The 21,374-nt window shown below is 46.1% G+C and overlaps 1 protein-coding gene across 7 annotated transcripts in view; it reads right to left on the reverse strand.

Annotated features, from left to right (window-relative positions):
- The window catches only part of MYH11 (myosin heavy chain 11), a 136,454-nt gene that overhangs the window by 80,417 nt on the left and 34,663 nt on the right, over positions 1 to 21,374 (reverse strand). For all 7 annotated transcript variants that reach the window (XM_059897133.1, XM_059897132.1, XM_059897134.1 and 4 more), the window contains one exon: positions 20,401 to 20,557. In XM_059897133.1, the coding sequence (XP_059753116.1) occupies positions 20,401 to 20,557 (157 nt within the window). The remainder of the gene's footprint in view (positions 1 to 20,400; positions 20,558 to 21,374) is intronic.

Raw genomic sequence — 21,374 nt, forward strand, 5'->3', positions numbered from 1 at the left:
TCCAAATACAGGACAGGGCACAGGAAATGGAACGGGGGTTCCTAGGGGCCCAAGCTCCAGCTGGATTAGGGAAGGCGTTGGGAGACAAGGCAGCTTGGAGAGATCAGCAGGGACCAGTCAAGGGAAGGAGTGAGGCCTCCTTCCCAGGCCAGAGAAGCAGCCTTACCACCTAAGGTCTAAGGTGACAAGAAGGAAACCGGGGCATGAAGTGGCCTCGGGGATGGAAGGATCTGCTTCCCATGAATCAGCGTAGATCCATCCCATCACTGCTGCCACACCTGGTCTGAGAACCATCACTTCAGGCCCAGATCCTCCCCTCCCGTCTCCCTGCTTCTGCCCACGCCCCCGCCGTTCTCACAGGGCAGCCAGAGGAGTGTTCTTTTTTCTCTTATAAATTTTTAAAATTTTGGTAAAACATGCATAAAATTTACTATTGAGACCATTTTAAAGTGTCCAGTTCAGCAGCATGAAGCACGTTCACATTGTTGTGCAACCATCACCACCACCCATCTTTTTCATTTTCCCAAACAAACTCCATACCCATTAAATAATAAATCCCCAGTCCCTCCTCCCTCCAGCCCCGGGCAACCACCATTCTACTTTCTGTCTTTATGATTTTTGACTACTCTAAGTGTCTCATGTAAGTGGAATCGCACAGAATTTGTCTTTCTGTGTTTGGCTTATTTCATTTAGCATAGTTTCCTCAAGGCTCATCCATATTGCAGCATGTGTCAAAATGTCCATTGTATGGATATACCCCATTTTGTTTATCTATTCATCTGTTGATGGACACCTGGGTTGCTTCCATCTCTTGGCTACTGTGAATAGTGTTGCTATGACCATGGGTGTACAAATATCTGTTGGTGTCCCTGCTTTCACTTCTTTGGGGTATATGCTCGGAAGCAGAATTGCTGGATTATGTGCCAATTCTGTTTAACTTTTCAAGGAGTCGCCATACTGTTTTCCATAGTGGTGGCACCAGTTTACTTTCCCACCAGCAATGCACCAACATGCCAGTTTCTCCACATCCACATCAACACTTAACTACTTTCTGATTTTTGATAACAGCCATCCTGACAGGTGTGAGGTGCTACTGCATTAGAGTAGAAAAATCTTCTTAAAAGAGTCAGATCAGCCACGGCCTGGTCAAAACCAGCTGGCTAGTCCCAGTGGCCCCCAGTCTCCCCACCATGGCCTACGAAGTCTGGCCTGATGTGTCCCCACCCAGCTGCCTCATTGGCACCTTTCTCTCCTTACCCCTACTCAGCTCCTACACAGCCACCTGCTCCCACAGAGAACACACGCTTCCCTTCCAGGGCCTTTGCCTGGAACACTCTCTCCCCGATTTTTGCCATGGGTGATGTCTTCCCATCATCTTGAGGGCTTCCACTCCCCGAGAGGCCTTTTCTAAGTCTCTGTCCACAAGGATGCAGGCAGTTGCCTCAGGGCACTCAGGCAATTAACCTGTTTATTTCCTTCACATCACTTAGAGCCATCTGCAATGACCTCTTGTGTTTGTCTATCTCCCTGTGCTGGAAAGCAAGCTTTACTGGGGAAGAGGGGGGCTTGTCTGTTTTGTTTAACACTGTATCTCAAGTACCTGGCATATAGCAGATGCTCAATTATATTTGTTAGATGGATGGATGGGAAGATGGATGGATGGGAGGATGGATGGATGGATGGATGGATGGATGGATGGATGGATGGATGGAAGGAAGGATGGGAGGATGGATGGGACTGGAATAGCCCATGCCTATGCATCACTGGGGACCAGAGAGGATAGTCATGACCATATCTGGGAGAGGGGGGCAGATTTACATCACATAAAGAAGATCTGGTCCACTCCAGGGTCAGATGAATGAGATGACTGTGCAAGCTCCATGGACCCTATGCCCGTCTCCAAACAACCTTCTCTCTATCCCCTCAGATAACAGATGGACATTCTGGTGGCATAGCTGAGCCAAATCCTCAGGACAAAAGGCAGAAGAGCCAAAAGGCTATTTCATTCCTCTTTCTCACTCTCACTTTTTCCACCTTGAGCTGGTAGCAAGGGCCACAGCTGCCCGCAGGGGCTACGTTCAGGGGGTCTGGGGAGGCTCCCCTCAGGCAAGTCTGACCTCTGAGCTGAGGGCCCAGGGGCAGCCCTCGCAGGGAGAAGGGCCACAGGAAAGAGGCAGCCCCTCCTTTGGCATCAGGGCTCTCCATCACCACGAAGTCCCGTCTTCCGGTCCAGCTGTGCTGATTCCGATCAGGCCTACATCCCTGCCTCCTGCTACGACTCGTGGGCTGCTCCACAAACCTCAAGAAATAGCCACATCGGAAACTCCCACACGTGTGCGCAAGGACAGACGTTTAAGTTGGTCACTGCAAGAATATCAGCAAAAGCAGAAGACCAGAAAGAAACCATTCAACCAGTCTATCAACTGCAGACTAGCGAAATACATTTTGGTATCTAAAATCTGGTAGGGCATGGGTGGGGGGATTAAATTGGGAGACTGGGATTAACATATATACACTATTATATATAAAATAGATAATCAACAAGGACCTACTGTACAGCACAGGGACCTCTATTCAATACTCTGTAATAACTAAATGGGAAAAGAATCTGAAAACGAATGGATATATGCATATTTATAATTGAATCAGAAAATGAATGGATATATGCATATGTATAATTGAATCACTTTGCTGTACACCTGAAACTAACACAACTTTGTAAATCAACTATACTCCAATATAAACTAAAAATTAACTTAAAGAAAAATCTGGGGACTTCTCTGGTGGCGCAGTGGTTAAGAATCTGCCTGCCAATGCAGGGTACACGGGTTGGAGCCCTTGTCCAGGAAGATCCCACATGCCGCGGAGCAACTAAGCCCGTGTGCCACAACTACTGAGCCTGCGCTCTACAGCCCGCGAGCCACAACTACTGAGCCCGCATGCCACAACTACTGAAGCCCGCAGGCCTAGAGCCCGTGCTCCGCAATAAGAGAAGCCACCACAATGAGAAGCCTGTGCACCGCAACAAAGAGTAGCCCCCACTCACCGCAACTAGAGAAAGCCCGTGCGCAGCAACGAAGACCCAACGCAGCCAAAAAGAAAGAAAGAAAGAAAGAAATAGAAGACGTTAAAAAAAAAAAATCTGGTAGGGCCACACAGTGGCACATTGGGCAGCCACTGAAAAGGACCAGGCAGATCGTCATGGACTGACGCAGAATAATCTCCAAGACATAGTAAGCTAAAAAATAAAAGGCTAGGTGACATAGAATTACACCTCTTATGTTTTAAAAAGAGGGATATATTTTCACACACACACATATACATACCTAAGGTGTACACACACACACACACACACATCTTCAAATACTTGTGTATGTTGGATATATCGTGAAGCTACTCGACACAGCCAATGATGGTTGTCCCTGAGAAGAGGGTCTGAGGGACTGAGAACCAGCACGGGAGGGAGACCTCCCTTCAACTCCATCTCCTTCTGTCCCGCTCGTGGTTATGCTATGAGTATGTATGACCGTTCCCTCATCTCACCAAAAATGGGTGATGTAAAAATAGTCTTTACTGCTCTCAAGGAGCCCATTATGACCATGAAGCTTAGGAAGGAGAGGAAAGAAACAGCTGCCTGCCTGCAGCGTCCCCAGCAGCGCCCACCTCCAGAGTATGCGCTGTGCCGCGGGCCCCCCGAGCTCCTTCTGTGCAAGGTGACCCGTTCCACCCTCACAGCAGCCCCTGAGCTGGGCACTGGCACCACGGCCACTTTACAGATGAGGACAGTACAGTGGAGTGAGGCGACTTGCCCGAGGTCACTGCAGTGGGCTGACCTGTGGCCCCCAAAGAAATGTCCACTCGGAAACTCAGAAGGTGACCTTATCTAGAATAGGGGTCTTACAGATGTAATTAATTAAGGATCTCCAGATGAGATCATCTTGGACTTAGGATGGGACCTAAATCAATGACCAGTGTCCTTATTTATAAGAGAAAGGAGAGGGGAATTAGAGGCAGAGGGAGAAGCCACGTGAAGGAGGAGGCAGGTTGGAGGGATGCAGCTACAAGCTGAGGATGCCGAGGACCTGGCAGCCGCCTGAAGCCAGAAGAGGAGAGGGGCCTGGACTGGATTCTCCCTCAGAGCCTCTGGAAGGAACCAACCCTGATGACACCTTGATTTCAGACCTCTGGCGTCCAGAACTATGAGAGAACAAATTCCTGTCGTTTTAAGCCACCAAGTTTGCAGCCATTTGTACAGCAGCCCTAGATAACGAACACAGTCACACAGCTAGGAAGTGGCAGGCGGGGACTCAGACTGAGGTGCATGACCCCAGAGGCCTTGTTTCCAGGCCACGGCTTTGTTTTGTCTTCCTCAGATAACCCACAGCCACGCGCTGGTGGCATTTCCTTCCAAGATAAAAACAGTAAAACTTTCATCTCCCCAGTACGCTCTGGAGAGAGACAGAGGTCAGCATCACAAGAAAGTTGTGGAGGGAGGTACCCTGTGCTGGTACAACCGCCAGCTCCTTGGACTGTGCCTCCAACTTCCAGCTGGAGGGAGAAGTCTGCTGAGGACCAGAGCAAACTAGGAAACCAGCTCAAAACAGATTCAGGGAGGGGCAGAAAGGCAAGACCTGGAGGAACCAGCACCCTGTGATCAGCACCCAAGCAGAGAGAGAACCCGCTGGGGCTGGCCCAGAGCCTGCACTATTTTAAGGAGTGATTTTGAGATGGACAGACGGACGGGCTATCTCCATCCATCTGCTACAGGGAGGACAGGCAGTCTTTCCCAGCAGCCTTGGGAAACCTACACCCAGAGGATGAGAGATTTATAGGGTCAGATGTCCGTCCTGAGGCCTCTCCTCCCAGGTCCCCAGGAGAGGGAGTGGCCTCCAGGGAAAGGCTGGGCAGCTGCCGGGGCGGATCCATGCTGGGCGCTGCCAGGGGACCTCCGGCCTGGGACATTCCCATCGGAAACGCACCGGCTCCGAGCGTGGGAAGCTAACTGTGCCCTGGTTGGTTATGGGCAGGAGGGCTCTGCGTGGGTGCTGCTTGCTGACCCATGCGGAGCCCAGGAGACCAACTTCCCCGGGCTTCCTAGCTGATTCCTTCCCTGAGCTTGAGATCGTGTCTGACACGAGAGAGTAGAGTTCTCTGAATGTGCAAAGCAGTTTTCCCCTCAAGCTTTGCACACATTGTTTCTTCTGCCCAGAGCACCATCTTCATCACTTTTCTACCCGCCTAATCTGTTCTCTTTTTTTTCCCTTTTAGGTGAAATTCACACAACATAAATTTAACCATGTAAAAGTGAACAATTCAGTGGCATGTAGTACGTTCACAGTGTCGTGCAACTCACACTTCTGTCTAGTTCCAAAATATTTTTATCAGTCCCAAATAAAACCCCATATCCTTAAACAGTCACTCTCCATCCCCCACTCCCCATAACCCCTGGCAACCACCAATCCGCTGTCTGCCTCTATGGATTTGCCTATCGTGGACATTTCACACAAACACAATTGTATAATATGTGGCCTTTTGTGTCTGGCTTCTTTCACTTAGCATGATGTTTTTGAGGTTCACCCCTGTTGTAACATGTATCAGAACTTCATTCTTTTTTACAGCTGAATAGTACTCCAATGTATAGACAGACCACATTTATGGTTCCACTCATCCGTTGATGGGTGTTTGGGTTGTTTCTAGCTTTTGGTTATTGTGAACAATGCTGCTATGAACATTCAAGTACAAGTTTTTGAGCACCTGTTTTCAATTCTTTGGGGTATATACCCTAATCCATTCTTGAAATGTCACCCTGAGAGTCATCTCCTCTATGATACTTTCTCTGACTACATACCTCCCTAGATCTAAGTTGGGGACCTTTCTACTCTACATCCCCCACCCCCAGGGCTGCCATGGACAGTGGTATGAGTTGTACACTGCATAACTCTAAGGGAGAACCATTCACACTGGTCACTGTAGATTTGTATATTTATTACAACCATCTTTCAGCAGATGGAAGAAAGATGCCTTGAGAAAAGGGTACATTTTTCTAATTCTATAAAGGTACCACCTGGTCTAGTGGTGACCCTGGCTCCCATAGTCCAAAGATTCCCTCCACTGTAGCACTTAACCTCACCATGACCATTGTTTCACCTCAATACTTTTTAGGAGAAAAGGATTATTTGGAATGGTAATGGACCATTTTCCCTTAATATGACAGGCAGAATATTTCTTTTTCATCTAAGTAAAAATTATGCTACTTTACCAAAGAGTAGAAACAATACAAATGTCCAACTGGTAAATGGATAAACAAAATGTGGTCTATCTATACAATAGAATATTACTCAGCCATAAAAAGGAATGAAGCACTGATACAGGCTACAACATGGATGAACCTTGAAGACATTATGCTAGGTAAAAGAAGTCAGACACAAAATACCACATGTTGTATCATTCACTCCATTTATACTAAATATCCAGAAGAGGTAAATCTAGGGAGACATAAAGTAGATAGTGATGGGGTGGAACTGGAAGTGGGAATGGGGGAGTCACTATAAGAGGCCACAAGTGGGCACAAGATTTCTTTCTGGAAGATTAGAAAGATTAGATTAGATTAGATTAGATTAGATTAGATTATGGTGATGGCTGCATAACCTTGTAAATTCACCAATAACTGGTGAATTGCATACTTAAAATGGATTGATTTATGGTATATAAATTACACCACAATAAAAGTTTTTTAAAAAACAATGTTACTTTTACACCACCTCTAAATCAAGAGATCTGATTCCTTAAACATCATACAGATCTATTCATTTTTCAACAGTTATAAAACTGCTTTTTTTTCTTAAATAAGTTATTAATTTTTTATTTGGATTACAAAATTAGTACACACCAACTGCAGAAAGTTTGGCAAAGACAAAATCCCCCTACCCTGTGATGGTTAATATTTGGATATATCTCCTTTTCATTATTTTTTATAGCGGTTTAGAGTGATTTACACAATTGATGCCATTCGATGGCGTGATTTTCTAGTCCTTTTCATTTAACATTTGACTATAAGCGTTGACCATGTCATACAGTCTTTGTTGCTGATATTAAATGGGCTTATAACAGTCCATGCGGAGGCTCCTGCTGCTTCTCAACCTCATCTGGTTACTTCCCTCCCCCACTTACATCCCAGCCACACCGGCCTTCTTGGCACTTCCCTAGCACATCATGCCCATTCCTGCCTCAGGGCCTTTGCACTGCCTCCTCCTTCTGCCTCTAAAGCTCTTCCCTGGTTCTTGATGTGGCCAGCTCCTTCTCACCTTTCATACCCAAGTTCAAATGTCACATCCTCAGATGGAGCCACCTCTGACCACCATGCATCCAGAGCCACTCCCTCAGTTTCTCTTGATCCCATCATCCTGTTTTATCTTCTCCTTAGGGGGGAAAAATAACTCTATAATTTCATCACCTGAAAATTATTTATTTATTTATTTGCTTACTTGACAAAATCGCTTTAATGCTTCTCCTACTGGCCCATGAGTTCCCGAGGGCCAAGGACTGTGCCTGATCCAGGGGGGCAGGGACCATGTTTGACACACAGTAGGTACTCAGGAAATGCTTGTTGATTTGAATCAGTCTCAACCAATCATTTTTTCTCCCTCTCAATCTCTCTCTCTCTCTCTCTTTCTCTCTCTCCCTCTCTCTCTCTCAGAAAGGCAATTCAGATTGAAGCCACAGTCAGCGCTTCTTCCTTTATTCACATATTCACTCAGCAAACAAGTCCAGGGCCCCTACTATGCGTCAGGCACTGGAAACACAAAGTTTACTAAGACCTACTTAGTCTTTGCTTTTGAGAGGCTTATGATCCAGTGTGGGGGTCAGATGGGCAAAGAACTGACTGCAAGATGTGGGCAAATGCCACAATGGGTATATGCCAGAAGTGCTGCAGAAAGGCTGTTTTAATGCTCCCCGAGAGACAGACAGGACCTCTTAGCAGCTGAGGGGACAACTGAGCCACACAGAGAAGGATGTGTAGGAATCCGCAGGGGAAAAGGCACCAAGGAGGCAGCACATCCCAAGCAGAGGGCCTGGGCCACAGGAAGTCAGAGATAGGAAAGAGCACAGCACAGGAGCGGAGATGGCAGGGCTGGAGCCCGCATCCCAGCACCGCCTGCGCCTGGCTGAGCTGCCCGGCCCAGAGCCCTGGGGTCTGCCTCACCTCACGCCCCAGCCCCAAACGCGCCTGTCTTCCCTCCTTCTCCCGGGCCTAGGGGTCTGGCCTTGGATGAGCAGGTGTGCGGGGGAGCTTTCCAAGGACAGAAAGGGCTCCCTGCTGCCTCCCCTGCACCAGGCCTGAGTCTCCCAGGAGACGCCCAGCTCCCCACAGACCAGCTATTTCGGCCTGATCCTGAAACCAGCTCGTGGTTTCTGGCTGGGGAGCCAGAGGCCTGCAGGCTGACCATAAAAGGAGAAAACCGAGCTGGGCCTGAGAGCAGCCCGGGCTGGCTGCTTCCCTTCCTCCCTCCCGCGCCAGGCTGCTGTGGGACCCACGGAGAGGGAGGTGGCCAAGCCCAGGTCCCCGCAGGGTCACCGCTCCCCCCGACCAGGGAAGGACCTGGTCTCCACCAAGTGCAGAAAGGTGGCTCCCTCCCTAACGCCACCCACAAAGGTGGATGTGGAGGGTTCCAGACCCAAGGTCGGTGCTGGGCCTCCACCTTGGGCCCAGCCAGGTGACAGCTCAGGCCCTGCACTTGCCTGCCTGGTGCCATACTCCTCAGGCACTGTCCAAATCAACCCTCACAACCACCGGGATAGGTGTCTCCTCATGGGACAAATGAGGAAACTGAGGCACAGAGAAGTGGGCGCCTTGGCAGAGCTGGGATTTGAACCAGCTCAAAAGCGACTCCCTAAACCTCTGCTCTATAAGTCCAGGCTTTCCTCTCTCCACCCTCCTGCCCCCAGCAGCGTGGGGAGGAAGAGATTCTGGGTGGGCAGAGGTACTCTGAGAGCTTGTGCTGGACCCCAGCAGGACTCTACCAGACCCGCATGAACCTCTGGCATCTTTAATAGCGGAACTGGCCAGCTAAGGGGGCATGGGTACCCGAAGACCGATATCCTCCTGGTGGCCTCCTGGGCCGCAGCTCCCACCTCCACTTTCTGTGTCCTCCTCTCTGCTCCAGCCCCACAGACTCGTGTATCCCATCAGCTCCCTTAGGCCCACATGTCACCTCGTAAGGAGGCCTCCTCTGCCCTCCCAGCCTGGGACAGTTCCCAGGGTCCACCTCACAGCTCCCTGGACCTCCCCGACAACACATGTACTTGTGGTTGGATTTGATTAACATCTGCACCCCTCAGTAGACTGTGTCCCTCACCACAAGCCTCCCCACAGTGAGGCCTCAATCAATACTTTTGGACAAAAAAGGGAACAGAGAGCTAGATTCTCTCTGAGGCTGGGAGGACACAGAGCCGGGAGGCTGGAGCATGCATAGTCCAAGAGGAACACACCATCACCAAGTGTCAGCCAGAACTTCCCAAATCCACTCCCTTAAGCATATCTGCTTCTCCAACTCAATATTTACTGCTTATTTTAAAAAATTAATTCTCCTTAGCTCTTTCCCATCTGTGTGAGACACCATGGGCAGTCCACAAAATGCTCATCAGAATCAGATGATCCTTCTTCCTCATTTCCTGCCAAAGAACGTGATCTCATGATAACTCAGAGGGCCAACCAGACGGGGCCAGACAGATGGAGCTACCAGCATCCCTCACACCGCCAGGCCAGATGCTGAGCAGAGAGCTGCAGCAAAGTCTCCAAGAGGCAGAGAAGCATGCAACCAGTCCCCTCCCTGGGGATGTGTCACAGGAACACAGTCTCAAGGGCAAAATTACTTGGAATTACTTCCCGGCTCCACCTCTTAGGCAACTCAAAGCATCAGTTTCCTCACCAGGAAGGGATAAAAACCCACACATTCCAAGGATGTGAAAATGAAATGAGACTGGACACACAAAGAGCTTAAAAATACCCAAGGCCCATTCAAAAGCATAATAAGTGCTATTACTATTAGCTTTTTTGTCATTACCACTCCATCCTCTCTGTCCTCTACAACAGTGAGCCAGTGAAGTGGTTACAGACGGCAGTGATTCTTCTGTCCCAGGAGGACAGGGTATCAGGCCAAGTTCAACCCTTTCTAATTATAAGGCCTAAGCCAGTCCCTTAGCCTTTTGGGGCCTCAGTTTCCTCATCTGTTAAATGGGGGTAACAGCACTACACTATCTACCATACTGCCTCAGAGAATGTTTCCAGGGTGGCCAAAGGTGATGTTGCCAGGTTTGACACTCAGCTCGGGGGCCAAGCCACTCGGTGCTCTGAGCCTCAGTTTCTTCAGTCCGTCAAATGGGGAGGCTGTCCTGCAGGGGACCGGCAAGGGCCAAGGGAGGCAGGATCTATGGGGCAGTGAGCCCAATGCGCATCACTGCCCTTCCTGTCTCTGCTGAGCTTACAGGGCAGCCTCTTGGGAGTTGGGGGAGCATGAGCCAGCCCCCCAGCGCCTACCGGCCATGGACAGAGGGTTCAGACTGAGTGTGGGAACTTGCAAAGCAGACAGCGGAGTTTGGATCACTCCACTCCCACAGACTTCTCTGCAGCCTGAAGAGGGTTCAGCCAAGAGCCTGGGCTGATAAAGGTCTGTAGCTGTTGTTTTTTTTTTTTTTAATCCCCTGAGAGTGGCCATGTGGTGCTAATTAGGTGAGGACACAACACTTCCAGTGACAGACCCTGACGGTTCCTCTCATCCTCAGAACGAAATCTCATCTGCCTTTCACACCGTCCCTCACCCCAGGGACCCACAGAGGGGCTGTGGGAGATCCAAAGTGGATTTTGTCGGGAAAGCTTTGGTGATGCTTTCCCCACACTCATCATGCTAATTTGCTGAAGTCACTAACGTCAGCTTCCCAAGTGCTGGGCCCTCAACACTAACCCCCTGAGATGTAAGGAGACAGCCCTGCAGGAGCAAACAGCCTTCCATGGGGCAGGAGGGGCCTGTGCAGCAGCTCAGCATCACCCACTTGTCCAGCAAGCCCTGGGCTTTGGAGTCTGATAAACCAAGTTCAAATCCACTCTGATACTCATGTGTCAAGTTCTTCACCTCCTTGAGCCTCAGTTTCCCCAGCAATAAAATGGGGCTAAAAATAGCACCTGCCTCCAGGGTTGGATTATCTGACCAGTCATGTAAACATAGGTCCACAACCAAAGGAAGGGAGGGAGGTAAAAATAAAGAACATTTCAAAGGAATCAATATTTGTTACGTCTTAAAAACTATCATAGTAAATGTCATGGGAAAATTTAAGACTTTGTTGGCTTTCGTTACTTTATAGTTTAGTGTTGTTTTTATTCTGGATTACATGTGTGGGCACCATAATAGTTTCAGGGCTTAATTTAAAGGTTCTAATCTGATCCTGTCTGCCTTGTGGGTTTGTGGGAAGGATGAATGGAGATATTCCTGGAAAGCCCTGTGCATATAGGAAGCACACAATAAAAATCCACTATCACCATTATTGCTTCTTTGGAAAAGAAGGTGTGAGAGAATTTCCATCGAAAGATAGTGGGTTGAACTGTGAAAATGACTATACTACCCAAAGTAATCTACAGATTCAATGCAATCCTTATCAAAATACCACTGGCATTTTTCACAGAACTAGAACAAAAAATTGCACAATTTGTATGGAAACACAAAAGACCCTGAATAGCCAAAGAAATCTTGAGAAAGAAAAACGGAGCTGGAGGAATCAGGCTCCCTGACCTCAGAATATACTACAAAGTTACAGTAATCAAGACAGTATGGTACTGGCACAAAAACAGAAATATAGATCAATGGAACAGGATAGAAAGCCCAGAGATAAACCCACGCACATATGGTCACCTTATCGTTGATAAAGGAGGCAAGAATATACAACGGAGAAAAGACAGCCTCTTCAATAAGAGGTGCTGGGAAAACTGGACAGCTACATGTAAAAGAATGAAATTAGAACACTCCCTAACACCATACACAAAAATAAACCAAAAATGGATTAAAGACCTAAATGTAAGGCCAGACACTATAAAACTCTTAGAGGAAAACATAGGCAGAACACTCTATGACATAAATCACAGCAAGATCCTTTTTGACTCACCTCCTAGAGAAAGGGAATAAAAACAGAAATAAACAAATGGGACCTAATGAAACTTAAAAGCTCTTGCACAGCAAAGGAAACCATAAACAAGACGAAAAGACAACCCTCAGAATGGGAGAAAATATTTGCAAACGAAGCAACGGACAAAGGATTAATCTCCAAAATATACCAGCAGCTCATGCAGCTCAGTATCAAAAAAACAAACAATCCAATCCAAAGACGGGCAGAAGACCTAAATAGACATTTCTCCAAAGAAGATATACAGATTGCTAACAAACACATGAAAGGATGCTCAACATCACTAATCATTAGAGAAATGCAAATCAAAACTACAATGAGGTATCACCTCACACCGGCCAGAATGACCATCATCACAAAATCTACAAACAATAAATGCTGGAGAGGGTGTGGAGAAAAGGGAACGCTCTTGCACTGTTGATGGGAATGTAAATTGATACAGCCACTATGGAGAACAGTATGGAGGTTCCTTAAAAAACTAAAAATAGAACTACCCTATGACCCAGCAATCCCAGTACTGAGCATATACCCTGAGAAAACTATCATTCAGAAAGAGTCATGTATCACAATGTTCATTGCAGCACTATTTACAATAGCCAGGACATGGAAGCAACCTAAGTGTCCATTGATAGATGAATGGATAAAGAAGATGTGGCACATATATACAATGGACTATTACTCAGCCATAAAAAGAAACGAAATTGAGTTATTTGTAGTGAAGTGGATGGACCTAGAGTCTGTCATACAGAGTGAAGTAAGTCAGAAAGAGAAAAACAAATACCGTATGCTAACACATATATATGGAATCTAAAAAAAATGGTTCTGAAGAACCTAGGGGCAGGACAGGAATAAAGACGCAGACGCAGAAAATGGACTTGAGGACACGGGGAGGGGGAAGGGTAAGATGGGACGAAGTGAGAAGTAGCACTGACATAGACACACTACCAAATGTAAAATAGATAGCTAGTGGGAAGCAGCCGCATAGTACAGGGAGATCAGCTCGGTGCTTTGTGACCACCTAGAGTGGTGGGATAGGGAGGGTGGGAGGGAGACGCAAGAGGGAGGAGATATGGGGATATATGTATATGTATAGCTGATTCACTCTGTGATACAGCAGAAACTAACACACCATTGTAAAGCAATTATACTCCAATAAAGATGCTAAAAAAAAAAAGATAGTGGGTTGAACACAGGTATTTAGCGCTTCTTCCTCCCCAAACCATACTAAAGTGACAGTAAAGGGGTTTTTCAAAAACACATGAAGCCGTTCAAATGAACAGGAGAGGAGAGAACAGCAGCACAACCTGGGAAGCCAGCAAACAGGATGAGTGATGACAGTCCCAGGAGAGAAGTCTAAACTGGCGGTGGGGAAAGTGGAGAAGCAGAGCCCCCTGCCTCCAGCCCCAAACCTCAGTAACTGGCAGCCCCGGGGCCTCGGGAAGGGGGTAGAGGAAAAAGAAACCCACAAGGACTGATTGAATGTCTGTTTGAGAAGCTGCTAGATACTCCAGATACCTTCTACACTCCTGCAGCCAAGTGACTGCCCTTCCCACAACCCACAGAAGGGGGGCAGATTTATTCTCTGGAGAGGAAGAAATAGAGGGTCTCTGTCTTGGGGGACACCAGGGACCATACTGACAGCAGGAGGATAACACGCAAGTTTGATCCCACAGTTTGAAACCCTCAGCGTCTTCTCAACTAGACCCTCAAAATGATGGTAGACAGATATTTCCCCTCCAGGCAGAAGATTGCACAAGTCTTCTCTGAAGAATCTCATCAGCCCAAGAGAAAAGACTGAAAGATATAGCAGAAGTGCCCCGATGGAGCAGCCCAGCTTCACCAGCCCATAGCCAAGCTCATCATCAGCAAGCTCCTCCTGCAAGCACGGAGCTGCCATCAACTTTTTGGTGCCCATGCATTAAAGCATCCCAGATGAGTGGACAGCCAATAATTCACCGGGCATCTGAAGAAAGCCACTAATAAGACAAACATAAATTAAAACAAATAAAAAAGAAAATATGCCTCTTGGAGGAAACAGAGACCTACCTGTGGAAAAGTACCCTCCAAGAAAAGGGACATACATGGAAAAAGAATGTTATAAGAAAGAAACATTCGGGAAACAAAACAAAGCTCTTGGAATTTTATTTTTTTAATGAAAGCAGTAATTGAAAACTCAGTGGAAGGTTCATAAGATAAAGTTGAGGTAACTGCCCAGAAAATAAATGAGACGAGAAGAGATGAAAATCATAAAAACAATCTAGGAATTCCATTATGGAAATAAGAAAACATCTAGAAAAAAACAGGAGAGAGAATACAAAGAGAAAGAAATCATGAAGGACATAATTCACAAAAATTTCCCAGAATTTAAGGACGTGAGTTTATAGATTATGAGGGTCCACTCAGTCTCCAGCACAACGGGTGAAAACAGACACATGCCAGATTCCACCATCATAAACAGGGGGATAAAGAAGAGTCAGAAAAAAAAAAAAAAAAAAAGAAGCTTTCAGAGAAGGAGAAAAAACTGGTCATACACAAAGGATCAAGAATCAGATTGGCTTTTATCTCCTCAAAAATGAAACTGAATCTCAAAGCTAATGAAGCAATGCCTTAAAAATTCTGAAAGAAAACTATTTCTTGCTTAAAAATTTAAACCCAGCTAAACTGTCCCTTAAATATTAGAGAAGCATCAAGACTTTCAGATATGCAAGATCTCAATTTGCCTCACATACATCCTTTCTTGAGAAGCTACTAGAGAAAGTGTTCCATTTAAACAGGGAGTAAATCAAGGAGGAAGACCTGGAAACTAGGAAACAAGGAATCCACCATGAGAGCATTGAAGGGTATTCCAAGAATGATAAAGAAGATCCCAAATGTCAGCTACCAGTCATAGAGAGTAGCCAGGGCAGGTCAGAAGACTCCAGTAGCAATCACCTTCATGGGGAAGCTATCAATAGGATCTTGAACACATAGCTAGACATATTAAAAGGAGATTAACATATTTTGAAGGAAAATTTGGGGTAGAATTAGTGATTAAGTACATAGATAATCAAGTTGGGGAAAAAAAGGCAATTACTAACTCCAGGGAAAAGAATAATTGTACCGGAAAAGCAATCACAAGACAGTGCAGAGCTCAGCTGTGAATAGCATCTACACAGTCATAATAATGTAAACTCTGAATACAGTTTTCATCAAAGTTAATACAAAACTATGTTGGGAGTCTATGAGATGGGGCGCGCATGCATGTGTGCTGGGAGAAGACAGGAGGTGCAAAGGAAAGGGGTGACTGAGCTAAATCCTCATGTTCCATGATGAAAAGTCAATAGGCTGTTGACTAAAACAGGGGAAAAATTAAGATATGAGCAATATACTCAAGTTTTTTAGTGATTACAGAGGTAATTATCCAAAAATCAGTTAAAGGGTTGATAATGGTTACCCCTGGAGAAGGGGAAATTAGAGAAGCAACAAAGGAGGGCTATTTTTCTTAATAAGCCTTGAGGAATTGACTCTGAATCATCTTCACATATACCTTCACTAAAAATAAAAACTAAAAATGGAAAAAAAGAACAAGGAATCCCTTTAGGCATGTAATACTCTAGCAGCCTATAGAACGGTGCATATGGAATGTTACTATTTGTGGGGAAATCTCGGGGAGAGGGAAATAGATATGTATCTGCACACATGTGCAGAAAATATCTCTAGGAGAATATCTAATAAACTAGAAACCATGGTTATCTCTGGGGATGCAAATTAGGCGTCTAGTGCACAAGGGTTGAGAGTGAGAACTTTCAGCTTTTGAATTTGAATCTATCATCTCTCCAAAAAAAAGAAAAAAATTGAGAAATGTAAAAAGTAAACACCACATCATGTACACATACACATATACAAGCTGCACCTTTAAATGCCTACTTCTCCCATCCTCTTCTTCCCAGGGGCTTGGCTTCCTTTGGGGAGGGGGTAGTCAGTGAATTATGTCTTAGAAATCCCCTCCCATATTCCCAACTCCCCTGTTACTATTCTCAGCCAGAACGCCACCCCAGCTCCCCTTTCCCCTCTTAGTAAGCCATCAAGGCTTGTAACTCCCCACCCCTCTCGGACAACCCCCCCCCACCCTCATCCTGACCCTGGTCGGTTCTTTTCTTTAAACAGCTCTGAGAGTTCTTCCTTCATTCATCACAAATATTAACGGAGCAGCTACTCCACGCCAGTCACCAGCAAACACGCCAGAGATTCAGTGATGAGCAGGCAGACAAGGATGGAGTTTGTGGGTTTTATGGAGTTTAGGGGTCCTCGGGAACTTAAGCGTCTACGTCACATATTTTAAACATTTCATTCTGTATTCAGTGAACGTGTTCTCCACCCCTTCCCAACCCCACCTCTTCACACTCCATCCTGTTCCACAGAGGACTTGAGGAGGAAGCCACAGCTGCTAGCTTGACGCCTCCAAGATGGAAAGTTCAGCATGATTCAAGCCGAATGACTATACAGCCTGGGATAGCAACATTCACCAACAGAGTCACAAACCGGGCCCACATGTTCCTTCACAAAAACCAAATTCCCACTTTCTAGAGAAAAAAAATTATTTTTCCCAAGCCTATACTTTTCTCCTTGATTTTTTCTTGGGGGGGGGAGGGATTTTTTTCCATTGGAGTCTATTATCACTAATTTGCCAGGAAGCGCCAGGTAAAGCCAAAAGGAATACATACGTAGCAGCTGTTGATTAACATTTAATCTAAAAAGAGCTTATCTTTTATGGTTCTGTGTGCTCATGGCTGTCATTTTCTCTTGAGGTTTGAAATTTCAAAGTAATTTTATTTTTTTAAATTAATTAATTAATTAATTTATTTTTGGCTGCGTTGGGTCCTCGTTGCTGTGCGCGGGCTTTCTCTAGTTGCGGCGAGCGGGGGTACGGGCTCTAGAGCGCAGGCTCAGTAGTTGTGGTGCACGGGCTTAGTTGCTCCGTGGCATGTGGGATCTTCCCGGACCAGGGAATGAACCTGTGTCCCCTGCATTGGCAGGCGGATTCTTAACCACTGCGCCACCAGGGAAGACCCTGAAATTTCTAAGTAATTTTATATTTCACTATATAATTCTGTGTTAAAATATAGAGCCTAAAACGAATGAAATGTTATCAGCCCCAGGGGTCCCGGTATAGAGTATAACATTGCCCCATGGATGGAAAGTTGTCTAGGGAGATGAAAGTTATCACAACACAAAAATATTCTTCAATGAGACGACTATTTAGGAAATCAGACCCCACTGAAACATCTTTCTCTGGTCTGCATCACTGTTGCTCTCAGACTCAAAGGCTTCATCTTGCCAACTATTGGGTGTCAACATCCATTGTCTTGATACAAACACAACAAAGTGGCAGCTCTGCAAAACTGTTGATTTCCCTGAAGGTGCAATGTCACATGTCCATGCCCTCTGAAAGGCCACAGAAAGTCAGATCAATTCACAACCAAATATCAGAGAGTCATCAGGAAAGGTAACATAACAGGGGCTTTGAGGCACTGTGCTAAACGTCAGATAAGTAAAAGCCCTTGGCAAAAAGTGGTGATCTCTCCAATGAGTCTGCAAAAATTATCCTCTTACCCTACACTGCAGAAATCAAGCATGACATGAAGAATGGTGTCTTATGCTCTCACATGGTTCTGTCCAAAAAAAAGTTAAGGTAAAAAAATAAACTAATTTTATACTCAATCTAAGAATTAGCATCTAGTTGAAATTACCACCAAATTCCTATTACTTGTAAAATAAATAAGCCTGTGTTCATAATTTGCAGTGTCATTTTTCAAGCCCGTCAAGCCCCCTTCCCCCTTAATCTACAGTGCCTGTTTTAAGTGATTTTTTTCTGGAACCAATTATTTTCAGATAGTCAAAACATCCTTCATTTCATGCCATCCAGCTCAGTTAGTGTATGAAAGGTTTCATAGCAAAATGTTAATGGTGGTGATCTCTGGGTGACAGAATTATGGGTGCTGGTATATTCTCTTTTGCTTAAATATATGTTTTACTTTTTCTAGAATCAGTATATAAGATTCAAGTTTTTTTTAAAGTTACACATATATATTTTAAGAGCACTATGGCAGTGCTTCACTGTCACTCCCCCCTTCCTCTTTGCTAACGAAATTTTCTTTCATTCTGGTATTCAGATAAAATGTGCTTAGTGGGAGCTCCCTCAGCTCCAGGAAAGAACCAGGAATAGTCCAAACCAATCATAAATGTTCCAGTCTCTTTGCCAATGATTGGTTTAGAGGTTGGCATGTGACCAAGTTTTAGCCAATCAGGCATAAGGGATGCCTGCTGAGAAGCTTCTGGAAAAGGTTTTCCTCTCTGATAAAAAAAGAGACATAGGAAAAAAACCTAACCCTCCACGTCCTTCATGCTTTTGGATATTATCACATGAGGATGTGATGTCTGGAGCTATGGCTGCCATCTTGTGACCATGAGGAAGTAGCCAAGAAAATCCCAAAAAAGCCTAGTTTTGAGCTGCTGAATTAGCTAAGCCTGAAATCATCAACCTTCAGACTATTTGCTATGTGAGGTAATAAATTTCTGTTGTTTAAGCCACTTTAATTTGTTGCTATGTTTCTTGCAAGCAAAAGCACCCCAAATGATACAAGCACTGTAACTTTGTGATGTTCAGCTTCCCAAAGAGGTGTGTGAACCACCATTTCATACTTTTCCATTAAGGGAGACCACAAAGGATTTTTTTTCACAAAAACACATACCTAACTCCAAGAGTCATCACTTTACAACCTGAGATTGTATCTCCACAACCCTCTTTGCAAGGCTCCATACTCTGGCCTTTGGAGGTAATGGTAGTCTCTTGTCTGGAGTGGTCCAGCTTGAGTCACACCTGTGGGGTTTGGCTAACCCTGTCAGTAACCCTTGGGGAACTTACACCTGAGCCCCTCTACCTTGGGGGGTTATATCTCCTAGGCACACCTGGATCTCTGCCCTCAGGAGCTTCCAGAACTGGGCTCCTTTCAATTCCCAACTCAGAACATTCTTGGAGGAAGATATTCCAGGGGTTGCAAAGTCAAACACAGGGGCCAGGCAGTTAACACAAACAAGTGCATCAGGTCAGGTGAGAACTGGGGAACTGGAGAACTCATACCCCCTCTACAGGGGCAGCTGACAGGTGGGATCACATGTTGCCAGACGTTCCAATACTGTGAAAACAACCTAGAAATCTGGCTTTTTATGTACAATCTCCAAATTTTTAAAAGGTGGCAACTAATTTAGGTATCCTTAAAACTCCATGTGGACCAAACCAAACTTATCTGAGGGCTGGATCCAGCCTACCAGTTGCCGGCTTACAACCGCTAGACTATTCACACCTAAAAATCACATAACAATTGTGCACAGCTTTAAAACTGCCAAAGCTCTTTTCTGTTGCCCTTTCCCAAGTGTAAGGAGAGCAGAACTCCTGTATCTCAAGACCAGATCCATTTATACGAGGAGGTATTCCATTTATGGGAAGAGGCATGAGGGAACTTTCTGGAACTATTTCCCATCTTGGTCTGGGTGGTGATTATACAACTGTAGACATGTAAAAATTAATTTTAGGCTGGACACTGAATTTGTGCACTTTTTACATTCTACTGTATGCATGTTCTACCTCAGTAAAAGTTATTAATGATAGCAATAATAATAATACATAAACATGGAGGTAATATGCAAAGGTCTTCAGTGTGGAAAAGCCTGCTTTACAATCTTCACCACAAGCTGAGAGATGGATCCTATCACTCTCTTTTCACAGATGAGGAAGCTGAGGCTGGAGATGAAAAGACATTTGCACAGGATCCTGCAGGGTGTGAGTGACAGCTGGTTGCAAATCCACATCTGGTTGGCTCAGCCCCAGGGCTGTTCCCCACTCACTTCCCTTCCCAGGTGAGAGCATCCTACCATTTTCCAGATAGCTGGCCTGCCCAGGGCCTCGGGCAGCCCAGGGGGGACAGCGAGCTCTGCAGCGGAAGCCAGAGCGGGCCCATGCCCATATTTGCCCAAGCTATCTGCCCTCCCTTGCCGCAAACACAGATGTTCAGCTTGCTTTTTCCCTTTTTCAGTCACAGCCCTCCTGAGGCCCAGCGCTGCCTGCCAAACTCTGCATTCTTGGTGAGAACTGCAGTCAGGCAGGACAGGAGGGGCCCGGGGAGTGACTGTAAGCAGCCCTGGTGGGCTCCCTGGAGGAGGAGGAGCTCCATGCACCCACGGGCGGCTCACCTTGCAGCATGCTCCGGTAGGCCGTGTCGGCGATTGCGTAGATGTGGGGGGGCATCTCGTGCCGCTTCTTGCCCTTGTACATGTCGATGATCTTCTCCGAGTAGATGGGCAGCTGCTTGTAGGGGTTCACCACCACGCAGAAGAGGCCTGAGTACGTCTGCCAAACAGAGAATCTATCTTATTTCCAGAACGCAGCAGGGACGAGAGCTTGGACAAGCAGCCTGTGGGGTCCGGCCATGAGAACACCCACCATGGCCTGCATTGTCTGAGCACCACCGTGTGCATTTTCTCACTTCATCCTCACAGTGGCAGCCTTAGACAGATGTGCTCAGAGTCTCATTTTAGAGATGGGGAAACTGAGGCTCAGAGTCCTAGTGGGAACCTCTTGGCATCATTGACTCTGGATATAGGGGAAGAGGAGCAAGGGGCAAGACTGGATTTCTAGGGCACCTGTGTTATAGTTTATAAGTTCTGGGTTCAGATCCCAGCTCCACTCTCACCACTGTTGCTTCACCTCCTTGAGCCTCGCGGGCTTAAATAACATCTACCACATCTAGAGCATCTACTATGCACCGGCCACTGAGCTAAGCACTTCACAGCCGTCTTCTTCTTTAATCCTCACATCCACCCTGTGACAGGGATACTCTGATTTCCCTGCTGCCCATTTGACAGATGAGGAAACTGAGGCCCAGTGAGGTTGTCACCAGGTCACACAGCTGCTGGGGAATTCGGAACTAAAATCGCGACTGCTAACCCCAGAGCTCATACTCTCAACCATGAACAAAGCACACACTCCCTTGTCTGTAAAATGGGGATGAACACAGCTGCCCTTAAATAGGCATGGTCCTGACACGTTACAACACAGATGAACCTTGGAAACATTACACTGAATGAAAGAACTCAGACACAGAAGGTCACATATCACATGGTTCCATTTATATGAAATGTCCAGAACAGGCAAATCCACAGAGACA

The sequence above is a fragment of the Balaenoptera ricei genome, chromosome 15 (assembly GCF_028023285.1).
Source record: "Balaenoptera ricei isolate mBalRic1 chromosome 15, mBalRic1.hap2, whole genome shotgun sequence".
Classification (NCBI taxonomy): domain Eukaryota; kingdom Metazoa; phylum Chordata; class Mammalia; order Artiodactyla; family Balaenopteridae; genus Balaenoptera; species Balaenoptera ricei.